The sequence below is a fragment of the Engystomops pustulosus genome, chromosome 1 (assembly GCF_040894005.1).
Source record: "Engystomops pustulosus chromosome 1, aEngPut4.maternal, whole genome shotgun sequence".
Lineage (NCBI taxonomy): Eukaryota > Metazoa > Chordata > Amphibia > Anura > Leptodactylidae > Engystomops > Engystomops pustulosus.
In genome coordinates, this window is record NC_092411.1 from 157,581,761 (window position 1) to 157,604,638 (window position 22,878).

General features: G+C 40.5%; 1 protein-coding gene across 2 annotated transcripts in view; it reads left to right on the forward strand.

The window, feature by feature from the left end:
- The window catches only part of DOT1L (DOT1 like histone lysine methyltransferase), a 113,522-nt gene extending 93,180 nt beyond the window's left edge, over positions 1 to 20,342 (forward strand). The window contains exons 24-28 of one of the 2 annotated variants that reach the window (XM_072112841.1): positions 806 to 1,335; positions 1,866 to 2,071; positions 9,303 to 9,373; positions 9,491 to 10,135; positions 18,296 to 20,342. In XM_072112841.1, the coding sequence (XP_071968942.1) occupies positions 806 to 1,335; positions 1,866 to 2,071; positions 9,303 to 9,373; positions 9,491 to 10,135; positions 18,296 to 18,303 (1,460 nt within the window). In that variant the 3' untranslated portion in view covers positions 18,304 to 20,342. The remainder of the gene's footprint in view (positions 1 to 805; positions 1,336 to 1,865; positions 2,072 to 9,302; positions 9,374 to 9,490; positions 10,136 to 18,295) is intronic. The other variant, XM_072112846.1, reaches the window with a different exon arrangement.
- The last annotated feature ends 2,536 nt before the right edge of the window (positions 20,343 to 22,878 follow it).

A 22,878-nucleotide genomic window follows, 5' to 3' on the forward strand; every position in this document is an offset into this window, starting at 1 on the left:
GCATACTTGGCATCCAGTGAGCTACTAACAATGTCATGTAGCCAGCCTTGCAGTTCTCCAGTGAGGAATACTACTTGTTTTGAAGCTTTTGTTCACCCGGATAGAGAATCAAAGCAGCACATAGGGGATAACAATATGGAGGGCTAGAGTGCTAAAATGTAACTTTTATTTATAAATCGCATAAAAAACCCACACTTAAATGCAGATTGAAAAAAGTGTGTAAAGTGTATATAAAAAGAAGGGTAACACTGAGTTACACTATGATGAATACCCAGGCGGAAGTATAAGTCTGTATTAACACAAACAAGCATGAACACCAATCAAGCCTACATACTCAAGGCCACATCTGCAAGTAATCTTATAGATAACACCGGTACTTTTGCAGTTTATGTACTCTGACATTAAATTGGGCCCCTGTCGTGTTGCTCCTAAAAGTCTTGCCGGTCTGAATGTACGGGCAAGCAATACACCCATATCCCAAACCCATATCGAACCATGTATGGTTGCATCATAAACGAGATGCGACAGTTCTGCGTTTTATGGGGGTTGACAGTCCCACACCCTGAACGCGGTGGCAACTGGGACAAAATGATCCTCCAGAGGGAGGTTTCGTGATTAACCACAAATTTATTTCAATTGCTGAGTTTCACCCGGATAGAGAAACTGCAGAACTGTCCTTGGAATCATAGCTTGGAATGAGCAGTTAAGGGGCAGTCTAGTTTAATATGTTTCAGGCATTTTAATCTTATTGCATCTTTTCCTAGAATAAAATAATAATTCATGTTTTGATTCCACCTATCTCCAGGTTTCTTTTACCCAACCTGGCCATCCTCTTTGAATGGACCAATTTTGAACAGCCATGGATCAGAGACAGACTGCATGGATGACTCCTCAAATTCAGGCACTCTTTCCAACTCTGGAGGATCACGGAGTTCTACTCCTTCACATCACCAGCAGATCTCTCAGCGTTCACCTGCTCACTATGCCATATCGAGCAGTCCACGTACACTTCTAGACAATGGCAAACTTTCTGGCGATGGAGAGATAGACACAAGTGATGCTGAAGTTGAGGCCAAAAGGCGTATTATATTTACTATAACCAGTGGAGGTGGTAACTCCTCTGGAAGGTCACCATCGAGCAAGCATAGCCCTCTGACTGCCACTATACGGATGGAATGTGGCACAGGGCAGGATAGTAGGAAAAGGGGAAGCCGAAGGAAGCGGTCCTCAGCAAATAGCCACTCAATGATGATTTCACCTAAACGCCGATCTCTTCCAGCATCTCTTGGGCTCAGTGGATTTACCTCAGGGTCTCCACTGAACATCAGCTCCATGGTATGCAATGTTGTGAAAATTGTTTTGGTCAAAAATATTTATTTTTATTCTGCTTAGCCTGAAATGTTTAATTTACATCCCTTAAAGTCAAAGTTTTAGGCCAGGGAGAGCGCTGCTCAGCCCCACCCCTCTCAATAGGAATACATTGCGCACGGTGGCGTATTCCGTAGAAAGATAGGACATGTCCTAACTTTCTACGGGCTCCGGTACGGCACCGCAAGGCCATCGAAGTGTATGGGGGACGTATATACGTCCCCCATACGTTCATGTGAATGTAGATTCAACTTTTTATGTCCCACAATTCAGTTTTCTGTGTTGCACAGTCCCTTAAACTGTTCAGTGCTATTGCATATGCAGGCTTGTCCATAGCTTCCCTTATCTGTACCCATGTAAAGTTTTTGAAATGGCATGATACACTGTGTTCCTTTTAATGCATAAATCTGACAGCCCATTTAATTTCTCTTTAAATATAGATATTTATTTTATGTGAAAGGGTAACTGATATACAACTGTTGCTTTATTCTTTCCAGGTTAACAATATTAACCAACCTTTGGAAATCACTGCTATTTCATCCCCGGAGAACTCTCTGAAAAGCTCCCCTGCTCCATATCAGGATCATGAATTGCCCCCTGTATTGAAAAAAGAAAAAACAATTTCCTCTACTAATGGGGTTCATTATTCTCCCCTCACAACAGAGGATGAGGCAGAATCTGAAGATGAAATCCATAATGCAAGGTGATGGAAAACAATATGGTTAAAAAAACAATATGGTTAAAATGTAACTCAAAACATTTCAACATTATGGTCCGAAAACTAGTCCTTTTACAGCATCTAGGCATTGTCCAGACTTTTTCTGTAAGCAGAAAACATGTATTGTACCTATTTAACCTCTTCAGGACTCATAAAGGGGTTTTTTGCGTTTGTTTACTCCCCTCATTCCAGAAGTGATAACTTTTTTTTTTTTTACATTTACAGAGGTGTATGAGGGCTTGTTATTTGCGGGAAAAATTGTATTTTTTAGTGCCACCATTTAATATTCCATGCAATATACTGGAAAGCTGGAAAAAAAATTCCAAGTGTGGTGGAATAGACAAAAAAAAACAACAAGTTTTTACTGCTTTCATTCTGCGCTTAAAATGACGCCTTATCTTTTAATTTTTGGGTCGATACAATCACAGGGATACCAAATTTATACAGGGTTTATTTGTTTTAAAAAAATAAATAAAATCTTTTGTACAAAAGCAATATTTGCCATTTTGCCAACTTCTGAGGCCAATAACATTTTCACACTGTTCAATCAATTTGGGACCTATAGGACTGTTCGATAGCTTTTTATTCATAGATGGAAAAATTACGAAAAAGTGCCGATATGGGCGCTCATTTCTGTCACGGTGTTCACGGTCAGGATTAATCTTTTTTTTATATTTTGATAGAACGGCCATTTTGGGAGGTGACGATACCTAAAGTGTGTGATTTTTACTGTTTATTTTTATATGTGATCTAGGGAAAATGGGGCTATTTAAACTTCTACTTTTAAAATGTATATATATATATATATATACACGAGTCAAAAGAAGTTCAGCTCACCTTCTGTAGAAAACCCCTTTAGTCGCACGGATAGCGAGGTAAACCCCACGGGCTGAGGGTCTGTGATCTGGTATCAAACAAGGAAGAACGATCCAGCGTTTCAGGGGAATATGATGATAAAACTTTTCTTTTATTGAAGTTCCAAAAAACATAAAATCATTAGGCAAGATACACAGCCTCTATTCTCATGGTCTGCAGGAAATGACCGAAGCGTTTCGCTCAGGTGAGCTTACTCATGGTCTACTTACAAAATGTGTATTACAGCTATTTAAAGATCGCGGTCCTCCTCGGCGTGTGACGTCACAATCACATGATACATGACCCTGCGAGTGACGTCACGGTCACGTGACCCGCGTCACATGACCAAGAAGCTCACATGACCAAGGCCGCGATTGTATAGAAAGTAAGTATTTGTACATACATATAAAATCTTGTAAAGTATTAAAAGTGCCACTAGAGAAGGTAGGTGATACATTTTGTGGATACATGCATACACAGCAGTTAAACATGTGAAACACATGGAAAAATTACAAATGACAAGGGGAAGCAAAGCAAACAGTAAATAATTAGATTTTTTTCAATTCCCTTAAAGGCTATAGGAGAAATGTATAGCACAATACAAAATCCAAGGGATTGTCAGAAAATAATTAAATAATACAATTTGTCTAATAACATAATATCAGATCCTGTCTCAAGTTCATGCCCCAAGGTTGAGCAGTCTTCAAGACAAACATCCAATACGTCTCCCTATTGAAGAGCTTCTTCCTATAGTCCCCACCTCTTATTGGTTTTGTAACTTTTTCTATTCCCTGCCACCTGAAAGGATCACAATTCCCGTCATGCGAGTCGCGGAAATGTTTTGAGGCGGCTGACATGTTACTCAAATTTGTGTTTTTTACATCAGAAAGATGTTTTCTAATACGAGTTTTGAGGGAATTCGTAGTGCATCCTACGTATTGTTTCTCGCAAGAGGTGCAGGATATTAAATAAATGGTATAGGTTGTGTTGCAATTAAGGTAACTGGTTATGTTGTACCTCTTTTTAGTTGTGTATGAAATAAAGAAATTGGTGGTAGTAAGAAATCCACACACTAAACATCTGGAATGCCCGCATTTGCCTGGATGATGCAACCAACTATAATTATATTGTTTATCATTTCTGCTATTGAACAAGCTCGGAGATACAATTGATCCAATGGTGGGTGCTTTTCTTGAAATGTATCTCACTCCATGGGAGAGACAAATTCTGGCATTATTATCTTGCTCTAAAATTGGTATAAATTTGTTCACTATGTTTCTGATTTGATTAAATTGTTTGCTATATGTTGTAACAAATGCGATTGGTTTAGTGTCAGATAAACCGTCACAGTTTCTCTTTCTCGTAGGTTTGTTTTTTAATAAATCTTTACGGTTGATGTTTTCGATTCTTTTTTTGGCTAAGGATAAAGTTTTTTGTTTTGTATTTTCTGTGTGTTAACCTATTCTCCCATTCTATAACATGTTCATCAAAAACTGCTTTAGTGGAGCTGTTCCTGCGTAGTCGAACCAACTCCCCAAAGGGAATATTGTCCACCAGAAAGGCGATACTAAAACCCTGTTGCCCTGTCCCGTAAGAGTGACATCCAAAAAATCAATACCATGACCACCAAAATGAGAGGTGAACTTCAGGTTCATGTTGTTAGTATTGAGGTAATCGACAAAATTAGCAAAATCCACGTGGCTACCCTTCCAAATCCACAACAGGTAGTCTATGAAGCGGCCAAACCACTCCACAGACGACCTGTGTGGATTAGAATCCGAAAAAACGAAATGTTTCTCCCACTGAATCATGTATATGTTGGCAAGGGAGGGGGAAAACTTCGCCCCCATAGGGGCCCCCTACACTTGCAAGTAATATTGTGAATCGAACATAAAAAAATTATTTTGAAGGAGAAAATCGGTTGACATTAGGATGAATTCCTTTAATTCAGCAGAATATGTGCTGAATTCATCCAAATGTCTAGAAAGAAAAAGTAGGGCCTGTTCGTGTGGGATAGAAGAATATAATGAAATCACGTCACAAGACGCCCAGTTGAAAGTCTCCTGCCATGTGATGTGTTCCATTATCTGTAATACATGTTTCGTGTCTTTTAGGTAACTAGGGGTTACCATGACTAATGGTTGTAAATAGTGGTCAAGCCAGTCTCCCAGCCTCTCCCCAAGACTGCCAATTCCTGCGACAATGGGTCGACATGGGGGAGGGAAAATTCCCTTATGCACCTTGGGGAGAGAGTGGAAGACCGGCATGACAGGAAACTTATTCACCAAGTATTCCCTAAGTTTATTATCTAGGACTCCCAGGGCTACACCTTCGTCCACATGTTTCTGTAGTTTTTTTATACAAATGGCAGTGGGATCACTACTTAATTTACGGTAAGTGCTAACATCATTCAACATGGATTCATTTAGTTTCTTATACAAGGTGGCATTCATCAAGACAATGGCTCCCCCCTTGTCCGCACTTCTGATGACAAGATCTGTGTTGTTTTTCAGATCTTGTAGAGACTTAGTCTCCGAGCTAGTAAGATTCTTTTTACCATGAACACAGTCACTTTGTGACTTTAATTTAGTAAGCTCCTTTTCCACAAGATCCTGAAATCTATCCATGTGATAGTTTCTTGACACAATTGGATAGAAGTCTGGATTAGTGGTAAAAAAAGGTTTAGAAATATTATCATCAATATCGGCTGATTCGTTATCCAAACTTTTCAAGCAAAGGACATTAATTTGATCTATAAATTGCACAATATGATGGTCATCAGATGGTGTCATGGGGGTCATGGGGAGCTTGTTCAATAGCAGAAATGATAAACAATATAATTATAGTTGGTTGCATCATCCAGGCAACCACAAATGCGGGCATTCCAGATGTTTAGTGTGTGGATTTCTTACTACCACCAATTTCTTTATTTCATACAGAACTAAAAAGAGGTACAACATAACCAGTTACCTTAATTGCAACACAACCTATACCATTTATTTAATATCCTGCACCTCTTGCGAGAAACAATACGTAGGATGCACTACGAATTCCCTCAAAACTCGTATTAGAAAACATCTTTCTGATGTAAAAAACACAAATTTGAGTAACATGTCAGCCGCCTCAAAACATTTCCGCGACTCGCATGACGGGAATTGTGATACTTTCAGGTGGCAGGGAATAGAAAAAGTTACAAAACCAATAAGAGGTGGGGACTATAGGAAGAAGCTCTTCAATAGGGAGACGTATTGGATGTTTGTCTTGAAGACTGCTCAACCTTGGGGCATGAACTTGAGACAGGATCTGATATTATGTTATTAGACAAATTGTATTATTTAATTATTTTCTGACAATCCCTTGGATTTTGTATTGTGCTATACATTTCTCCTATAGCCTTTAAGGGAATTGAAAAAATCTAATTATTTACTGTTTGCTTTGCTTCCCCTTGTCATTTGTAATTTTTCCATGTGTTTCACATGTTTAACTGCTGTGTATGCATGTATCCACAAAATGTATCACCTACCTTCTCTAGTGGCACTTTTAATACTTTACAAGTTTTTATATGTATGTACAAATACTTACTTTCTATACAATCGCGGCCTTCCGGGGGGGCGAAGCTTCTTGGTCATGTGACGCGGGTCACGTGACCGTGACGTCACTCGCAGGGTCATGTATCATGTGATTGTGACGTCACACGCCGAGGAGGACCGCGATCTTTAAATAGCTGTAATACACATTTTGTAAGTAGACCATGAGTAAGCTCACCTGAGCGAAACGCTTCGGTCATTTCCTGCAGACCATGAGAATAGAGGCTGTGTATCTTGCCTAATGATTTTATGTTTTTTGGAACTTCAATAAAAGAAAAGTTTTATCATCATATTCCCCTGAAACGCTGGATCGTTCTTCCTTGTTTGATACCATATATATATATATTTTATTTATTTTTCTTTAACTACTTTAACCCTACATCGTCTGTATTGTAGGACTGCATTGCAGTCTATTTCAATTTTGATTATATCTAATAGCCTGTCAGCTGCAGGCTATTGGATATCATTAAAGGGGTATTCTCATCTGGGCATTAACATTCAGTTTGATTAATCTGCCATTAATAAACATTTCTTCAATTGGATGTTATTAAAAAAAAATGTTCCCGTGTGAAGATAATTTTCCATAAATGTAGTCATTTTGTCCCTTAGAAACGAGATGGCTTCCTCGGATACGGCCACCTCTGCTGGAGTGAGTGCACAAAGAAACAAAAGGTTATTGTATATGAAATGTCCGGTAGTTATGTCGCACAGCCGTCCTGTGGTAATGATTGCTGAATCCTGGTGGTCCGACAGGACTCTATAGCGCATGTCTGGCCACCGCTGCCAGAGTGTGACGTGGTCGTATCCGAGGAAGCTATCTCGTTTCTAAGGGACAACATGACTACATTTATGAGAAATTATCTTCACACAGGATCATTTTTTTTAATAACCTCCAATTGAAGAAATGTTTATATATGGCAGATTAATGAAACTGAATGTGAATGCCGAGACGAGAATACCCCTTTAACAAAGCAATGAGTCTGAGACTATAGGCTGCCATGGTAACCAATCGGGTGGCCTTTGGCCATCCAAGATGGCGGCGTAATAGTACATCCTGGTGCACGAAGGGGTTAAATGGATATGAAGCACTGATGTTACACTAAAGCAGCCCCTTTCATTTTAGACTTTTATAGTGAAAAAGTGGCTCTCCGCAAGTTTGATCCAAAATCCTTAGTAGCCACTGTGGTCAGCATGTGGCTGGTACACTAGGATGTTTTCTATAATGTGAGAAAGTCTACCTGTTTATGGGAAAACTGTGTCCAGCTTTTACAATGCTAATCGACAGCATCAGGTACACAGATATCCTTTATAGAATTCCCGATGTTTAAACAAAAAAAAACACCTCCCATGTTATGAGCTGAGAAGAATTGCTTTTTGTTTTGTTTTTTCATCCCGAGATGATTCCCAAAGCCTAAAGTATTGTTCCCAGGACCATGCTTTGGTGGTAATTTTAAAAATGACCATCTCTGCTTTCAAATTGCAACAGGATTGTAGCTCTGTGTGCTATTGAACCCACATAGATGCAAGCAGATAATAATAATAATCATTCTTTATATAGCGCCTACAGATTACGCAGCGCTGCACAGAGCATGACAAATTGCTCCCTGTCCCCATGGGGCTCACAATCTAAACATCCTATCAGTATGTGGGAGGAAAATGGAGTACCCGGAGGAAACCCATGTAAATACGCACAGAATATACAAACTCTTTGCAGATGTTGACCTGCTGACCGTGACCTGGGACTCGAACCCAGGACTCCAGCGCTGCAAGGCAGAAATGCTACCCACTCTGCCACCGTGCTGCCCTATAGATAAAGTTATTTGTGGTTGGGTATCTATCTGCAGCTCACATTCCTGGGGTTGTTACCAACACCATTAGTCTAGGTCAGTGATGGTAAATCTTTTTAGAGATCGAGTACCCAAACTACAATGAAAACCCACTTATTTATCACAAAGTGCCAGCACAGGAATTTAAGCGGTAACTTATTGATCCCTGCTATCACAGCTTTCAATTGTATTGTTGTCCAGAGGACACCAATACAGTAGAAAGGAGAGAAATTCAATTGTAGCTTGCCTCCAGGATATCGTGAACAGTTAGAATCGCGGGGTCTGGAGCAGGAACTCAAATGATAATCCAACTCATTCCACACCTCCTTGTTTCTTATGCAGTCCCAGGAAACAAAGGATGTGTCCCTTTATAATAGTGATGGATGTGACACATCCTTTGACTTTCTCCCTCCCCTTCTCAGCATAACTCCTCAAAGGCAAAACATTTTAGCCCATTTTTTATATAGGCAAAAGGTGAGTTTTAACATGTGTAGGAATATTGAAAACCTTTATACCCTACCTATTTTTTAGTTTAGTGATGTAAAAGTTTGTAGGTTTATGGCATGCTACACAACACAAACATGTATTTGACTAAGATGCTGCTGGCTGGATTTTGAGAAACCACGTTGAGAACATCTTTTTCAGTGGTTTGGACGTCTCAAGTAGCAGTCGGAAGGACTTCCTCTTTCCCCTCCCTTGTTTTCCTTACCTCCCTCTTCTTGGTTGAATACCGATCAATGGCCTTAGTACCATGGTATCAATGCTAATGCCATTGATTGACTATAATTTTCATGTCGACGTGTGGCTGCAGTAAAGACCGCAGCCGTATTAAAAGATTCATTTTCAGTATTTGTAGTCAGCATTAATGTACTTGGGATTTCTTTGAGAATTAAACACCTGAGGACTTTCTTGGCAATAATTGACACCCTTTTGTTTCTCTCCAAACAGGACAGACAGAAAGAGCTCCAGTTTGAGTTTTGAGAGTAAAGGGTCTCCACAGAGGAGTGAAGGGGAGAGAGGTTAGTTATCAAAAGGCTTGTTTTCTTCAATGAACCCTCTGTCTTTTTCAATACACTTACAATACCTTTACCTCTTCCTTACATTATGCATCCTTCCCTTCACCTCCCCCACTTTAGGTCAGTTGTATCCCATCAGAAAGTCTTCATGTGAGAGTATAGGCAAATGGAAATCCACATTCTCCCCGATCTCTGATGTTGCTCCCAGCCGCACCCCTGACAGCTCCTCTTCACCCCAACGCTACAACACACATTATCCATCTGGAGATGGGTCCCGACGAGGTTCGGGGGGATCGAGCCCAGGGTCAGCTAGCAGTCTTGGCGACCACAACAGAGTTGACATGAGCAAAACACCAGATGGAAACTTGTTTCTGAATAAAAAGTGTGCATCCGATGGTGGAAAGAGGGACGAAAGGGGTCCATCCACAAGAGTCGATCGTTCCAGAGGTCCACGCAGTCGAGAAAGGGATGGGGATGGCCGAGCCGGCAGCAACTTATTTATGTCACATGGAACAGGGATTCTACTAAATGGCAAGGGACCTGGCTCTAACCCTCTTCAGACACACCACCAATTCTTGAGTAACCTCACTGCCAGCTCCCAGCTTACATTGCAGAGTAGTCTCAATTCCGTGGCCAGCAATTCCGTGCTGCAGTCTCTTTTCAGTTCCGTGCCTGTACATGCTACTGGCTCAGCCAGTCGTCTAGCTAACTCCCATGGCATTGGCAATTTTACATCTCCTGGAGTGACCGGCGGTACAGTAGGAGGTGAGTTATCCGTTCCTCCCATATAATTGATTTTTATATTTGTGTCTAGATTTGCATTAGCATATACTGGCTTGTAGATCACTGCAGGCTTGTAAATCACCTAATTTATTATACTGCTTCCATGTATGATGCATGCACTGGTAATACCGGTAATGCATGTTTAAGATTCATACTACCACGACAACCAACTTGGTTATAGTTTGTAGGTATTCCTTTCAAATATTTGTATCTTTACTTGCTGAAATGGAACAATGAAAAATATATACTAGTTCACACAGTGATCAAAGTTTTTTCCACTCATGGTTGATGGCGCTGACTCTGCTGAAAGATATGACATGCTTTGTAAATGGGGGGACGCTGATCTTGCTTATACCACGGCATCAATGTGCTGCGTTGTCCCTCTTAGGTTCCTGAAAGAGGATCTTTTGGGCCTTGGGAAGTAAGCTATATCAGATTATTTTCTAGGCATATTTTAGAGAAATATAAGGGAAAAATAGTTTTGACCATGTTTACCATGCTATGTTTTTAAGGTAGTCTTCACTAAATAAATATTGAAATCATGCAGTAAATACCTAGCAAAGGTGTTGCTCTTGCTTCTGACACAGTAAACCTACATTATGGGTCTGATAGGAACTGTTTAGACTTTTGACTGATTGTGGCATTAATACAGCAGTCTGTCGAAGTTAGTCACTAAACTGCTCCATTTCCTTTTACAAATACATCAGGGATACAATACACATTAAAGATACTTGTGATTTTTCCATAATGGCCCCCATGATGGCACCTGTAGGTTGCACCTTGAGCTTTGGTAGGGAAAGGAAGTTGCGAAGAAGGAATAAAGAGTCTTCTCATCAGCTCTCATACCAGTGTCTTCCTGTCCCTACCTATGGTCAGAGGTTGCTTCTGTGTCTCCCTCCTGGGTGCGGGTGGTAGTAAGTATCTCCTTCCCTGGTCCAGCTAAGCCCTGGGGGGGGGGGGGAGCACAATATTATGCGTATAAGGCAGCCTCCTGGTCCCCGGGCTGGCCCCACTCAACATCACGACGGCGGCATCTCCATAAACGCCGGAGCTGAAAATAACATCAGACGTCAGTGGGCAGTCCTGCAGAGTCTTCTACATAGTGGTAAGCTTAAAAAGGGCAGTAGAAGCTATGCCGTACCACCAACACAGGCTCTCTCCACCAGCCTAGTCTTCCAGCATGCTTTGTGAATCCTTCCCATTCATGGAGGAAGAACGCTATCCCTTTATGCATTACCTTAGGATGAGAATCCTAAGCCCTAAAGAGAAAAAAAAGAGACGAAAAAGAGTAAATCATCCATGCTCAATATGAAATTGAGTATTACGCCTACTTCCGTAGCCCGGACCCTTTTTTTACTGGCTGAGAGAACTTGAGGATCATCTCAAAGCAAATATAGACAAAGAATTTACTCCTACAGGCTATTCACATTAAATCTGCTATCGGGTTTCTTGCTAACTCTTCAGTATAGAGCATTAGATTCTCACCCAAAGAAGGGAAACTATCTAATTCAGTTTGCAGTGCCCTTAGGGTTAGACAGTGGAGAGCCAATAACAGATCAAAGATGGGTCTATGTAACATTCCTTTTTCAGGAGACTACATGTTTGGAGCCGAACAGGATAAACTATTAGATGAAGCGGAAAAAAAGGATTCCCAGAAGGTAGAGGGATCGCAGACACTCCTTCCTTTCTTGGCCCTAGAGACACCCAGGACCAGAAGGAAAAGGAAAGCTGGGGCTCTGGAGCTATCCTAAAGATGGCAGATGAGGTTACCTGTTTACCCATTTCCAGCCCCAAAACAAAAAACATTGGCGTCCAGGTAGGGTGCCACTTCTTCTATTTCAGTGGAAGAACATCACACAGAACGTATGGATTGTGAAAATCATCGAATTAAGCTACAAAATAGAATTCTTCTCCCCTCCTACACCACAATTCCTGATATCGTGACAATCTTCCTGAAGGTTGTCATATCTCCTTTGGGAACACCAGAAGGAACTACTCAACAAGAGCATTACCTACAAATGTTTTGAGATGGAGTCAGCAAAGTCAACTACCCCACTAATTTTGTCATGTGCCCCAGAGATCTAAAGGACGCTTACTACCATGTCCCAATACACTGATTCTTCCAATGTTTCTCCGCTTTGCAGTAATGTCTTCTCAAAGCCAGATCCTTCTATTTCAATTCAGAGCGTTACCCTTTGGAATTTCATGAGCACCAAGAATTTTCAAAAAAAGTCATGGCATCCCTGAGGAACATTGGGGATTCTAGTTATTCCCGATCGGCATCGCCTTCTCTTTTGTAGCGGATTTATTGATCGCCCACAGAGACTGGACAATCTTAAAGAGCATTTACCACCATGATGGAGCCTGAGGGGCTCCAGGATCCATAGGTGTGAATGGAGCCTGGAGCCCCTCAGACTTATTTGCATATTTCCTAACCCAGCACATATCTGAAGAGGTAAGCCAGACTTTATCTGCCTCTCACAAAACTCCCACTTCCAAAATTTACCCTAAAATCTAGAAGAAGTCTGCACACAAAGAACCCTAATATATTCAAAATCTTAGTTTCTCCACCAGGGGTTCTCAACAGGGCCGAGACCTAATATCTTAAAAGTACAAGTTTCAGCGCTTCGGGCTTGTTTAAACTTTCCAATGGTAGAACATAAATGGATCCGTGGATTCGTTAAAGCTAATGTAAGACGCTGTCCAATTATCCGATCTGATGTTCTAAAATGGGAATTAACTTTAGACCTAAATGCTTTAACCATCCCCCTTCAAACCTATCTCAGAGTGCGATAGTAAACATCTAACCTTTAAAGCTTCCTTCCCAGTGGGGGTGACCTCAGTCAGGAGATTTGGAGAAATCCAAGCTTTTTCATCTGAAGAACCTTGCCTCTTTCCTGGAGGACTAGATTATAAGGTTAGATAATTGTACTGCCCTCCCTCTGTAACAAGCCTAGTAACCAACAAGAATCGGTATGGCAGACACCCGACGTGGAATAGGTCTTATCAGCATCTGGAATGACAGGCCCATCGACAGTACCACAAATGAACCCCAACAGTGGATTACTGACCCAGACAATACCAACCACACAACCCCTAAGCACTATAAACAACATCACACCACCCCAAACCGAGTGTACCAGTGGACAGGCCATCCAACATATGATAGCAACGCCGATGATACAAACCACAAATATGGCACAACCAACTCAGAGCAGAAATCGAGTGACGCTGACCCCTCAGGCCTCCTTACCTTTTTTAGGGGCAGGCACACGATGTTGCTACGAGACGGAGAGAAGTGGGGATTTAACGGGAAATCGACCAGGACAAACTGGTCATAAATCTGTCCACATATGAGCTAAGCACAACTGAACTACAAGTGCTGAGAAAGGGTTTATTATTCACCCCAGTACCAGCGTTTGATAGATTCACGTGGATCAAAGACGTGAATCTGTTCGCTAGGAAGCTAGCATTACACAAACATTTCAAAGAAACAGAGACAGCAGTGGAGAATGAGATGGAACAAGACCAGAGAGTAATACAGATGCTAACAGACCTAGAGTCGGAAAATCAAATAGCCCCTAGGGAGATAACACCACCATTGACCAACTTAAAATCAAAATACACCCCCCTCTTCTCCAAATATCCTCCAATAGAGGCCTTTGTCAACATGACCACAAGAGACCTCGAATACATAAAACCAGAAAAAACACGCGTCTCCTCCAATTTAACAAAACTCGAACGTGAAGCACTACAGAAACTCAGGGATAAGGACAACATTATACTGAAACCAGATAAAGGGGGCAACTCAGTATTGATGGATAAGGAAGATTATCTGGACATGGTCAACAGACTACTATCAGACAAAACAACATATTAAAAAATCCCCAGCGATCCGACAGATTGATATGTTAAAGAACTAACTAAAATCCTGGGTGATGCCCTACAGGAAAACCTCATATCAAAAGACGAATTTAGATACCTCCTAAACCCCAAACCGACGATATCAACCTTCTACGCTGTACTCAAGGTACACAAACAGACAATCCCAATCCCGGGTAGACCAATCGTCTCAGGTACTGAAAATTTAACCCAGGGTATTAGTGAATACACAGATATAATACTCAGACCATTTGTGACAGCACTACCCTCCTACCTCAGGGACACAAAGAATGGTGCCTTTTACCATCAGGTGAAGGGCACCGCCATGGGCACAAATTGCGCACCCACGTACGCGAATTTATTTTTGGGGTGGTGGGAAGAAACTATAGTTTTCACAGAAAAGTTTGCACAGTTCACCAACAGTATCCTCTATTGGGGAAGATTTATAGATGATGTCCCTATCCTTTGGGAGGGGGATAGGGACACCTTTTTTACCAATTTGTTCAACAACTGAATCACAATTCAATAGGTATGCGGTTCACACCAGAGATACACAAGAATCACATCTGCTTTCTGGATCTGAGGATACAAATTGCAATAGGACACCTCCAAACGACCATACACAGAAAGGAGACCTCAACTAATAGCCTACTGGACTGGCGGAGCTGGCATCCGGAGCCACTCAAAAGGGGCATACCGGTAGGCCAGGAGAAACTGCTCAAGTGAGGACGAATTCATAAGAGTGTGGAATACTATACACACGGTTCACCATGAGAGGATACCCCAAAAAGGTCCTTCATAGGGCATTTAACAGGGCAAAGTCAACCAGGAGGGACACACTCCTGAAGAATCAATCATCACGATGTGACAAACAAATGATTAGGTGCATAGGGACATATGATGGACACAGAGAACAAGTACGAGATATTCTACAAAAATACTGGCCACTATTAACAGGTGATGAAGACTTAAAAGAAATAACATCACATCCCAGTGTAACATATCGAAGGGGGAGGAATTTAAAAGAAATTCTGGTACAAAGCCACTATCAAGAAAAAAGTATAACCAACATGAGCCGATCACAACCTAAAATCACAGGATCGTACCCATGTGGGGGATGTTCATTTTGCCAATTCATGTTAAAGAAAAAAAACCTTTACAGACGTTGAGGGACAAAACACCTATGAAATAAAATATTTTAACTGTAAATCTACAGGAGTTATATACATGGCACAATGCAAATGCACCAAACTGTACGTGGGAAAAACCGTACAAAAGCTACGGAGGAGGATCTCCTCCCATCTGAGTACGATGGGCACAGATAGAGACCACACTAACGAAACATATGAAACTGGCACACCAGGGTGACCTAAAACAACTGAAATTTTGGGGAATTGACCAACTCAAGACAGGCTCCAGACAGGGAAACATAGATAAACAACTAATGCAAATTGAAGTGCAATGGATCTATCGCCTTCACACACTAAGCCCCAGGGGATTAAACGTGGGCTTTACATTTGCACCCTTCCTCTAAATACTGAGATAACACTAAATACCACAGACTTATTAATAACTGTATAACCAACTGTAAACCAGCCACTAACCTGATAGACAGACATAAGGAACATTGGTTCGATTAGTCCTCTTTTTAATCAGGACTGCCCAAGTAATGAATAAAACATAAAGAATATGAAGACTCGGTGGTTGATATAGTAATTGGATGCCACAAACTATAAAGTATCCCCAATTTAAGATGTGACACAAACACTCATATGGGCTGTAGAGGCAATCGCGATACCTAAATGAAGTGTGGCAAATAAACCCATAGGAAATACAGTAACTACATACACTCCCCCCCCCTCCCCAACTTAAGGTGTTCCAGATGCAAAGATTCAATACCTGCGCAGCGACAAATTGGGCACCAGGAAGAACTGCGATGCCCGAGAGCGAGCGCATGCGCCATGAGGGACAAAGCCGCGCCGATGCCCTGTGAGAGAGGGGATGAGCGCCCCACGCACGCGCATGTAGGAAGAATTAAGACATACCAGAATCAAAGTGTGGAGTATTCCATGCACGCACATCAGGGCTGGACATAGGCTTAGCAAACAGAGACCCAGCATACCCAGGAACCAATCAAAATTAGTGGGAGGTACCCAAACGGAGAGAAAGATTGGAGGAGCGACACACGCCCACAGAGTGATGTCACGATTAAGCCTTTAAAAGGCTCACAGACGGCACCTGGAGTTGCTTTTGCCGGGGGGGGGGCGACAATAGGTTTTAGCACAGAGAGAGAGGAACCTAATGGAATAGAGAGTCAGGTCAGGCTCTAATACGGAAGACAAACCTAAGAGAGGTAGCTCAGAGAGAGGAGGGGAAAAACAGCAGGTATAGGATACTGCAGATGGATGCAGTGGGATGTATGCATGGTGTGAACTACCCTACCCCAATCCTAAATTTTCCCCTACCCTACTAATACCCTCTGTTTGAAAGCTGATCAGAATGAAAGACTCTAATACTAATCAAAGCATCCTGAAAGGAATGTGATAGATCAACAAGCCAAAACAGGTTAACCTCCAGATCTCTGATAATTTTAGACAACCAAATTGGGTCAGAAACATCGTTCATTCACACATTTTTTGTCTTTTCACTCTATATTTTTAAATGCATGAGAATTAAAAGTTAAATTTTAAAGAGCAAAAAAAGGGTTTAAGCGGCCGAGTGGCCCTATTCTGTCTTATATTTAAAAGTAACTAAACCCAGCTCACTGTTGGTTCAATGAAAACAAAGATATTGATGTAGAATCTGCACACAAAGAACCCTAATATATTCAAAATCTTAGTTTCTCAAACAGGGGTTCTCAACAGGGCCGAGACCTAATATGTTAAAGGTACAAGTTTCAGCGCTTCAGGCTTGTTTAGACTTTTCAATGGTAGAACATAAATGGATCTGTAGATTCGTTAAAACTAATGTAAGACTCTGTCCAATTATCCGATCTGATGTTCTAAAATGGGAATTAACTTTAGACCTAAATGCTTTAACCATCCCCCTTCAAACCTATCTCAGAGTGCGATAGTAAACATCTAACCTTTAAAGCTTCCTTCCCAGTGGGGGTGACCTCAGTCAGGAGATTTGGAGAAATCCAAGCTTTTTCATCTGAAGAACCTTGCCTCTTTCCTGGAGGACTAGATTATAAGGTTAGATAATTGTACTGCCCTCCCACTGTAACAAGCCTAGTAACCAACAAGAATCGGTATGGCAGACACCTGACGTGGAATAGTCAAAGAATAGTAATTGAATATCTTGATAGAACTAGATCCTTTCGCAAAAGCAAAAATCTATTCATCCACTTTTAGGGGAAAAACAAAGGACATAAAGCTTCAAAATCTTCTATAGCCATATGGATTAAATCCGCCATCACTTATGCCTGTGGATCAGATAACTTAGATTCTCCTAATAACATAAAAGCACACTCTACTAGAGTTATGGTCTATCTCAATTTCAAAGTGGCTACCTGATATTCTACCTCTACCTTCGCGAAGCACTATCACCTGGACATTTCTTCAAGCCTTGATAGGAGTTTTGGAAGAAAAGTACTCCAAGCATTAATCCCTCCCTAATTATTTAATCTGGTAAGTCTCCAGGTGCTGTCATAGGGGACATTATGGAAAATGTGAACTAGACTAACCGTTAATTCTGTTTTCAGGAGTCTGCCATGATGACCATAAATTTCCCTACTCTTCTGTTTTCTTCTACCCTTCCCCCCTCGGAACCGCCGTTCCAGCCAAAGTGAACCACTCCAAAACATCATGACATATATGTATACTATTTTACACCCTTTTGTGATCAGCCTTCCATCTTGCGTGAGGGATACGACTCACATGCTGCAGCCCCTCACATGCTGCAGCCACACAGGTTGTTGCACTGTACAGAAGCATGTCTTACCCTCTCCCCTTTTCCTGCTGTAATCTCTCAGTGGGAATGGGTGTAACAGCCTGTGAAGCGACGGCACTGACGGGTTCTGGTAACACCTCCAAGAGCTCTTAAGACTCAATAGCATAATTTTTAAAAGTTGTTTTTAGAAGGAAGGAGGCCATGAATAACAAATATAAGATTAAGATTATGAGTAAGTGTCCCTGGTTTATCATGCTTGGTTTTGATGGTAGATTTCCTTTTTTAATATTCTTGAATATCCACAGTAAATTTTGCCCTTCGGCGCATTCAAAAGATCTTACATTAACATGTTGACTTTCTCTTCCACAGGTATTTAAATGTCTACCTCAGATGAATTCACCTATGCAAAACAGACCTGCTATGTTTTATTTCTTAGTTATAATTTTTTAACCTGAAATAAAAAATAAAACGGTGCTCATCAGTTTTTGGAGGGAACATTTTTCCTCCCTCATTCTTTCTTTCTTTGTAGCTACCACTGGTTCAACAAAATCACTTCATTCTTTACTGAGCTCAATGCCAGAACACACACCATTGTTCCACTGTGAATGAAAAAAAACAACAAAATCCGGGAAAATAACTATTGTACTTTATTTATATTAAATTTATAATTTTTTCTTTTTTTCTTGTAAGTTTATTGTTGTGGGTTATCTTTTGGAGGACGTAGCTCAAACAATGAGCAGAAAAGTGAAATGGCACATGGATTTTGGATGAAAATGAGGGACGCTATAGGGTGCCTATCTTTCCTTGATGCAGATTCAACTGGTGCTACGCATAAGTTTGTGCCTCGGTTATCTGGTGCTGAAGATTTGCGGTGCTCTTTGAACAGTACACACTGGGACCCTGGATCCATTGTGTCAACAAGATATGTTTGCTTAATTTATTAATAACGTCTAAATCTGTATAACCAAAGTACATTCTGTTCTTTTCCTAGTACGATGAGAATACTTTTTAAGAACTCCTTTTTTTTTTTTTTTTTTTTTTTTTTTTTTTGTGGGTCCACCCTCACCCACACTTCTAGAAGATTATATGGCAGCTAATTGTGTGATTGTAAAAATAGGAACTATTTATCACAGGTTATTAAGGCACAGTAGTATTGCTGTATTTTGAGATCTTCACCTAAACCTGATATTTAAGCCTAAAGCATAAATATTACATTTTTAAAATACTTGATTTTTTTTTCCTCCTACATATAACTTAAGCTATAATGCATACATGTACAAATACTGTAAATGTGTGTATATTACATTTGTGTATAGGTAAATATTTAATGTATATAGTCGTGCATATCTCTAAATATCTTTATACAGTTCTGAATACCCTAGTGGGAGCTGGATTTGAGGCCAGGCTCAGTCACTCTAGAACAGAATCCTGGAGTTTAAAGAATTCACAGGTTGAGCAAATAAACTAATTAAAAGCTACAGTATTTGGCCTATTTTACATAATATGGGGCACAGAAGATGATACTTCACTATAGCTATAGTACGATTACTAAACATGAGCTGTTAGTCCATAGAGTGTACTATTTATCTGTTAGCAAGAACTTGCCAGATGTTGCTCCTGATGACGGGGTAAGGACCTCATGTTTCCTGCAGTGAGGCCTTATGGTGCTATGTCATTGATTGCAACAAGCAATTTGTTACTTGACCAATACTTTCCAGCCTTGTTCTTAATTTTGGTTTGCTTGATAAAATCGCAAGATGCAGCCTCCAAAGCAACTTTTATAAGGAGGGTGGATTCTAAGCTAATTTTTTTTTTTTCTGAAGAAAGTTGAAATGTCCTAAAGGTTAAGACTTTATTTAGCAATAGGTATTCAGATCCTTGCATTCCAAACTTGGATGATGAATATATGGTATTTACTTGCCTTAATAACCTGCTCATGGCAACATTTGACAGCTGTTCCTTGACTGAGAGTGTGATTGAAATATAAATCTATACATAAATATATATAAAATAAGGGTGCTTGGCAGTTTGTATAATAGATTTCAATTTGGTCTATTTTTCGTCTTGCATTAGAAGGATGTTAGATTCAACCAGGTCTTTGTAAGAAATTATTAAGATTCCTTCTTGGTTAGTAATTATTTTGATACTTGCCCGTATGCCTTGTAAAATGTTTTCCCATCTTTTTTGAAACTGTTTACCTTCCTTTTTGTAGATTTGTTGCTTTTGACACTTTGACAAGCGATATTAAAGAAAATGAAAAAAAAAAACTTCCACCACAAATGTATTTTTATCTGTTTTGTGTTGATGGGAAAAGCTGTACATGAATTTCATCCAGAATGACTGACTGATTTTTAATTTATGAAAGTGTATATAAATAAAAATATGATCTAAGTTTTGATTTGGCTTTTGCAATAGAGCATGTAGTTGGGTGGTCTTTCCTTTACTTGTCAATAGAAGGAAATATGGTCAGAGGCTTGTGTTTATTAAATATCATTCTATGTATAATAATTTATTTGGAATTTTGAAATTATGAACATAAATGGGAATAGGTTAAAGAGAACCCGTCAAGCAAAATAACCTCCCTAAACTAAATATATTTTCATAAACTGCCATTAGAAAGCATTGCCTCTAACCGTTCATTGTCTCTCTACATGCCTGTAAACTTAAGCAATGAGGTCCTGAAGCTGTATGCAAATGACCTGTGAGATGTCCAATGAGTCATTAGCATATTCAAGCTGTCCAGCGTATTCATGAGTGGGCGGCACAGCCACACCCCCAGTGCTTGACTGACAGCCTGTATAATGGTGTAATGGCTGCTCCATGTGCTCCCTGGTGGCCAAGCCTCCTGCAGCCTGTGTGTGTATAGGAGAGATACAACAGCTCCAGGCAGCCATGTTATAGCAGAACATGTCAGGTACTTGTGTAGCTGATGTCTGTGTCTCACACCTGTATGGAAGGAGCACAGACACTAGCAATGCTTTACTATACATTACACACAGACATGAGCAGGGGGAGGGGTTACAGGGGTGACATCACTGCCTCTGACCATGTGACCAGCTTCATTTACAGAATAAAGAATAGATGATTTTATAATGATTAATGTATTAATTGACTAGATAACGGCTGGGATGGATCCCTGTGAGCTGCTCCAACAGATAGTGGTGATAGGACTAGTGACACAGACCTGATGACAGCTGTCCTTTTAAGGTTTCAGGATGAGTAAGTCATGTAGAAATATTCATTTATTAAATTTATGGTCTAATTCTAGTGTTGCCCAGACCCAAACCACAAAGTTTGGGTTCATTTTGAACTTTGTGGTTTCACTTCCCCCGTCCCTGAAGTTCATTAGAGTATGGATTTGGCCCAAACTCCCATTGTTAATGCACATGATTGGTGCTAAATCGCCAGCAGCATCTAAATAACTGCGGCCACGCTCAGACACTAACATCCCAATGAAGTCCTCAAAAGTGACTATTCTCTCCATGTTCGTGCTGGCGTGCATGCAGATGCAGCCATTTAATTGCCGCTGAATACATAAAAAGTTATTCACGTAAACAACAATGGGTAGGTTAAAGTAGTTGTATCTTTATGTGCCTCTTAAAATAAAAGGTTATTTTTACCAATGGGGGAGGGGGGGCGGCACTATAACAACAACCTGGCTATACTTTAATTCCCTGTCCAATACACTTGCAGGAAGCTTTGCATTTTCATAGACCCTTCCTACTGAACTGGCCACTGGCTGCCCATCTTTTCTTCCTTTTGCACCTTGCCCTACAGCAATCAGTTTCTGAAGAAGGTCATTAATTGACCGAAACGTCAAAGTATGTGGATTGCTTTCTGATGTGTATAAAGAACCTATCTTCAATTCTTGAATTCCGAGTTATCTTGCTGTTAGTGGACAGGGAGAGGACTGCCTGTCTGCTCAGGCTGAGATCTGAAGAGAAACTGAGCTGTCGGTCAAAGGAGGAGGCGTGGTTCACTGTCAGCCTGGAGAAAACTTGACCCTTTTCTTTAGAAGGTGACTTGTGTCTACTCATTTTGCAGATCAGAAAAATGGCCTCAGTGGCAGATAAGTTTATTTGATATGGTGGGGAATACTTTTAAGCCTTTACAAGCAAATATTGCTGGTGTGAGAGGTACAATTCTGGTGATGGGTCATTTTTAAGTACATTACTGAGTGTTTTAGTAATGTCGTATGCAGACTCCATCTTCATTTGCATTTTGGAGAACAAATGATTATATAATAGGTACAGAAAGTATTCAAAGCCCTTTTTTTAAATTTTTGACTTTGTTTCTTTGCAGCCAATTGGTAAGATCAAAAGTTTTGGGGGGTTTTTTTGGCTTATTAATTTACACTCTGCACCCCATCTTGACAAAAAAAAATGTAGATATTTTTGCTAATTTATTAAGCAAGACCAACTGAAATATCACATGGTCATAAGTATTCAGACCCTTTGCCCAGTATTGAGAAGCATGTTTTGAGTTGGTACAGCCATGAGTGTCTGTACTTGGCCGCATTCATCTTTCCTTCAATTGCGAGCAGGTGTCCTGTCCCTACAGCTGAATAACTCCTCCATAGCATGATGCTGCCACACGATTCACTGTTGGGATTGTATTTGGCAGGTGATGAGTAGTGCCTGTTTTTTTTTTTTTTTTTCCACACATACCACTTAGAATTAACACCAAAAAGTTCAATCTTTGTCTCATCAGAGAATCTTATTTCTCATAGTCTGGGAAACTTTCGTGGGTTTTTTTTTTTTTGCAAACTGTATGTAGGCTCTTGTTTGTCTTGCACTGAGGAGAGTCTTCCGTCGGCATACACTGCCATGAAGTCCTGACTGGTAGAGGGCTACAGTGATAGTTGAGTTTGTGGAACTTTCTCCCTACCACATCTCTGGATCTCAGCCACAGTGATCTAGCATTTTTTTCATTACCTCTTTCACCAAGGCTTT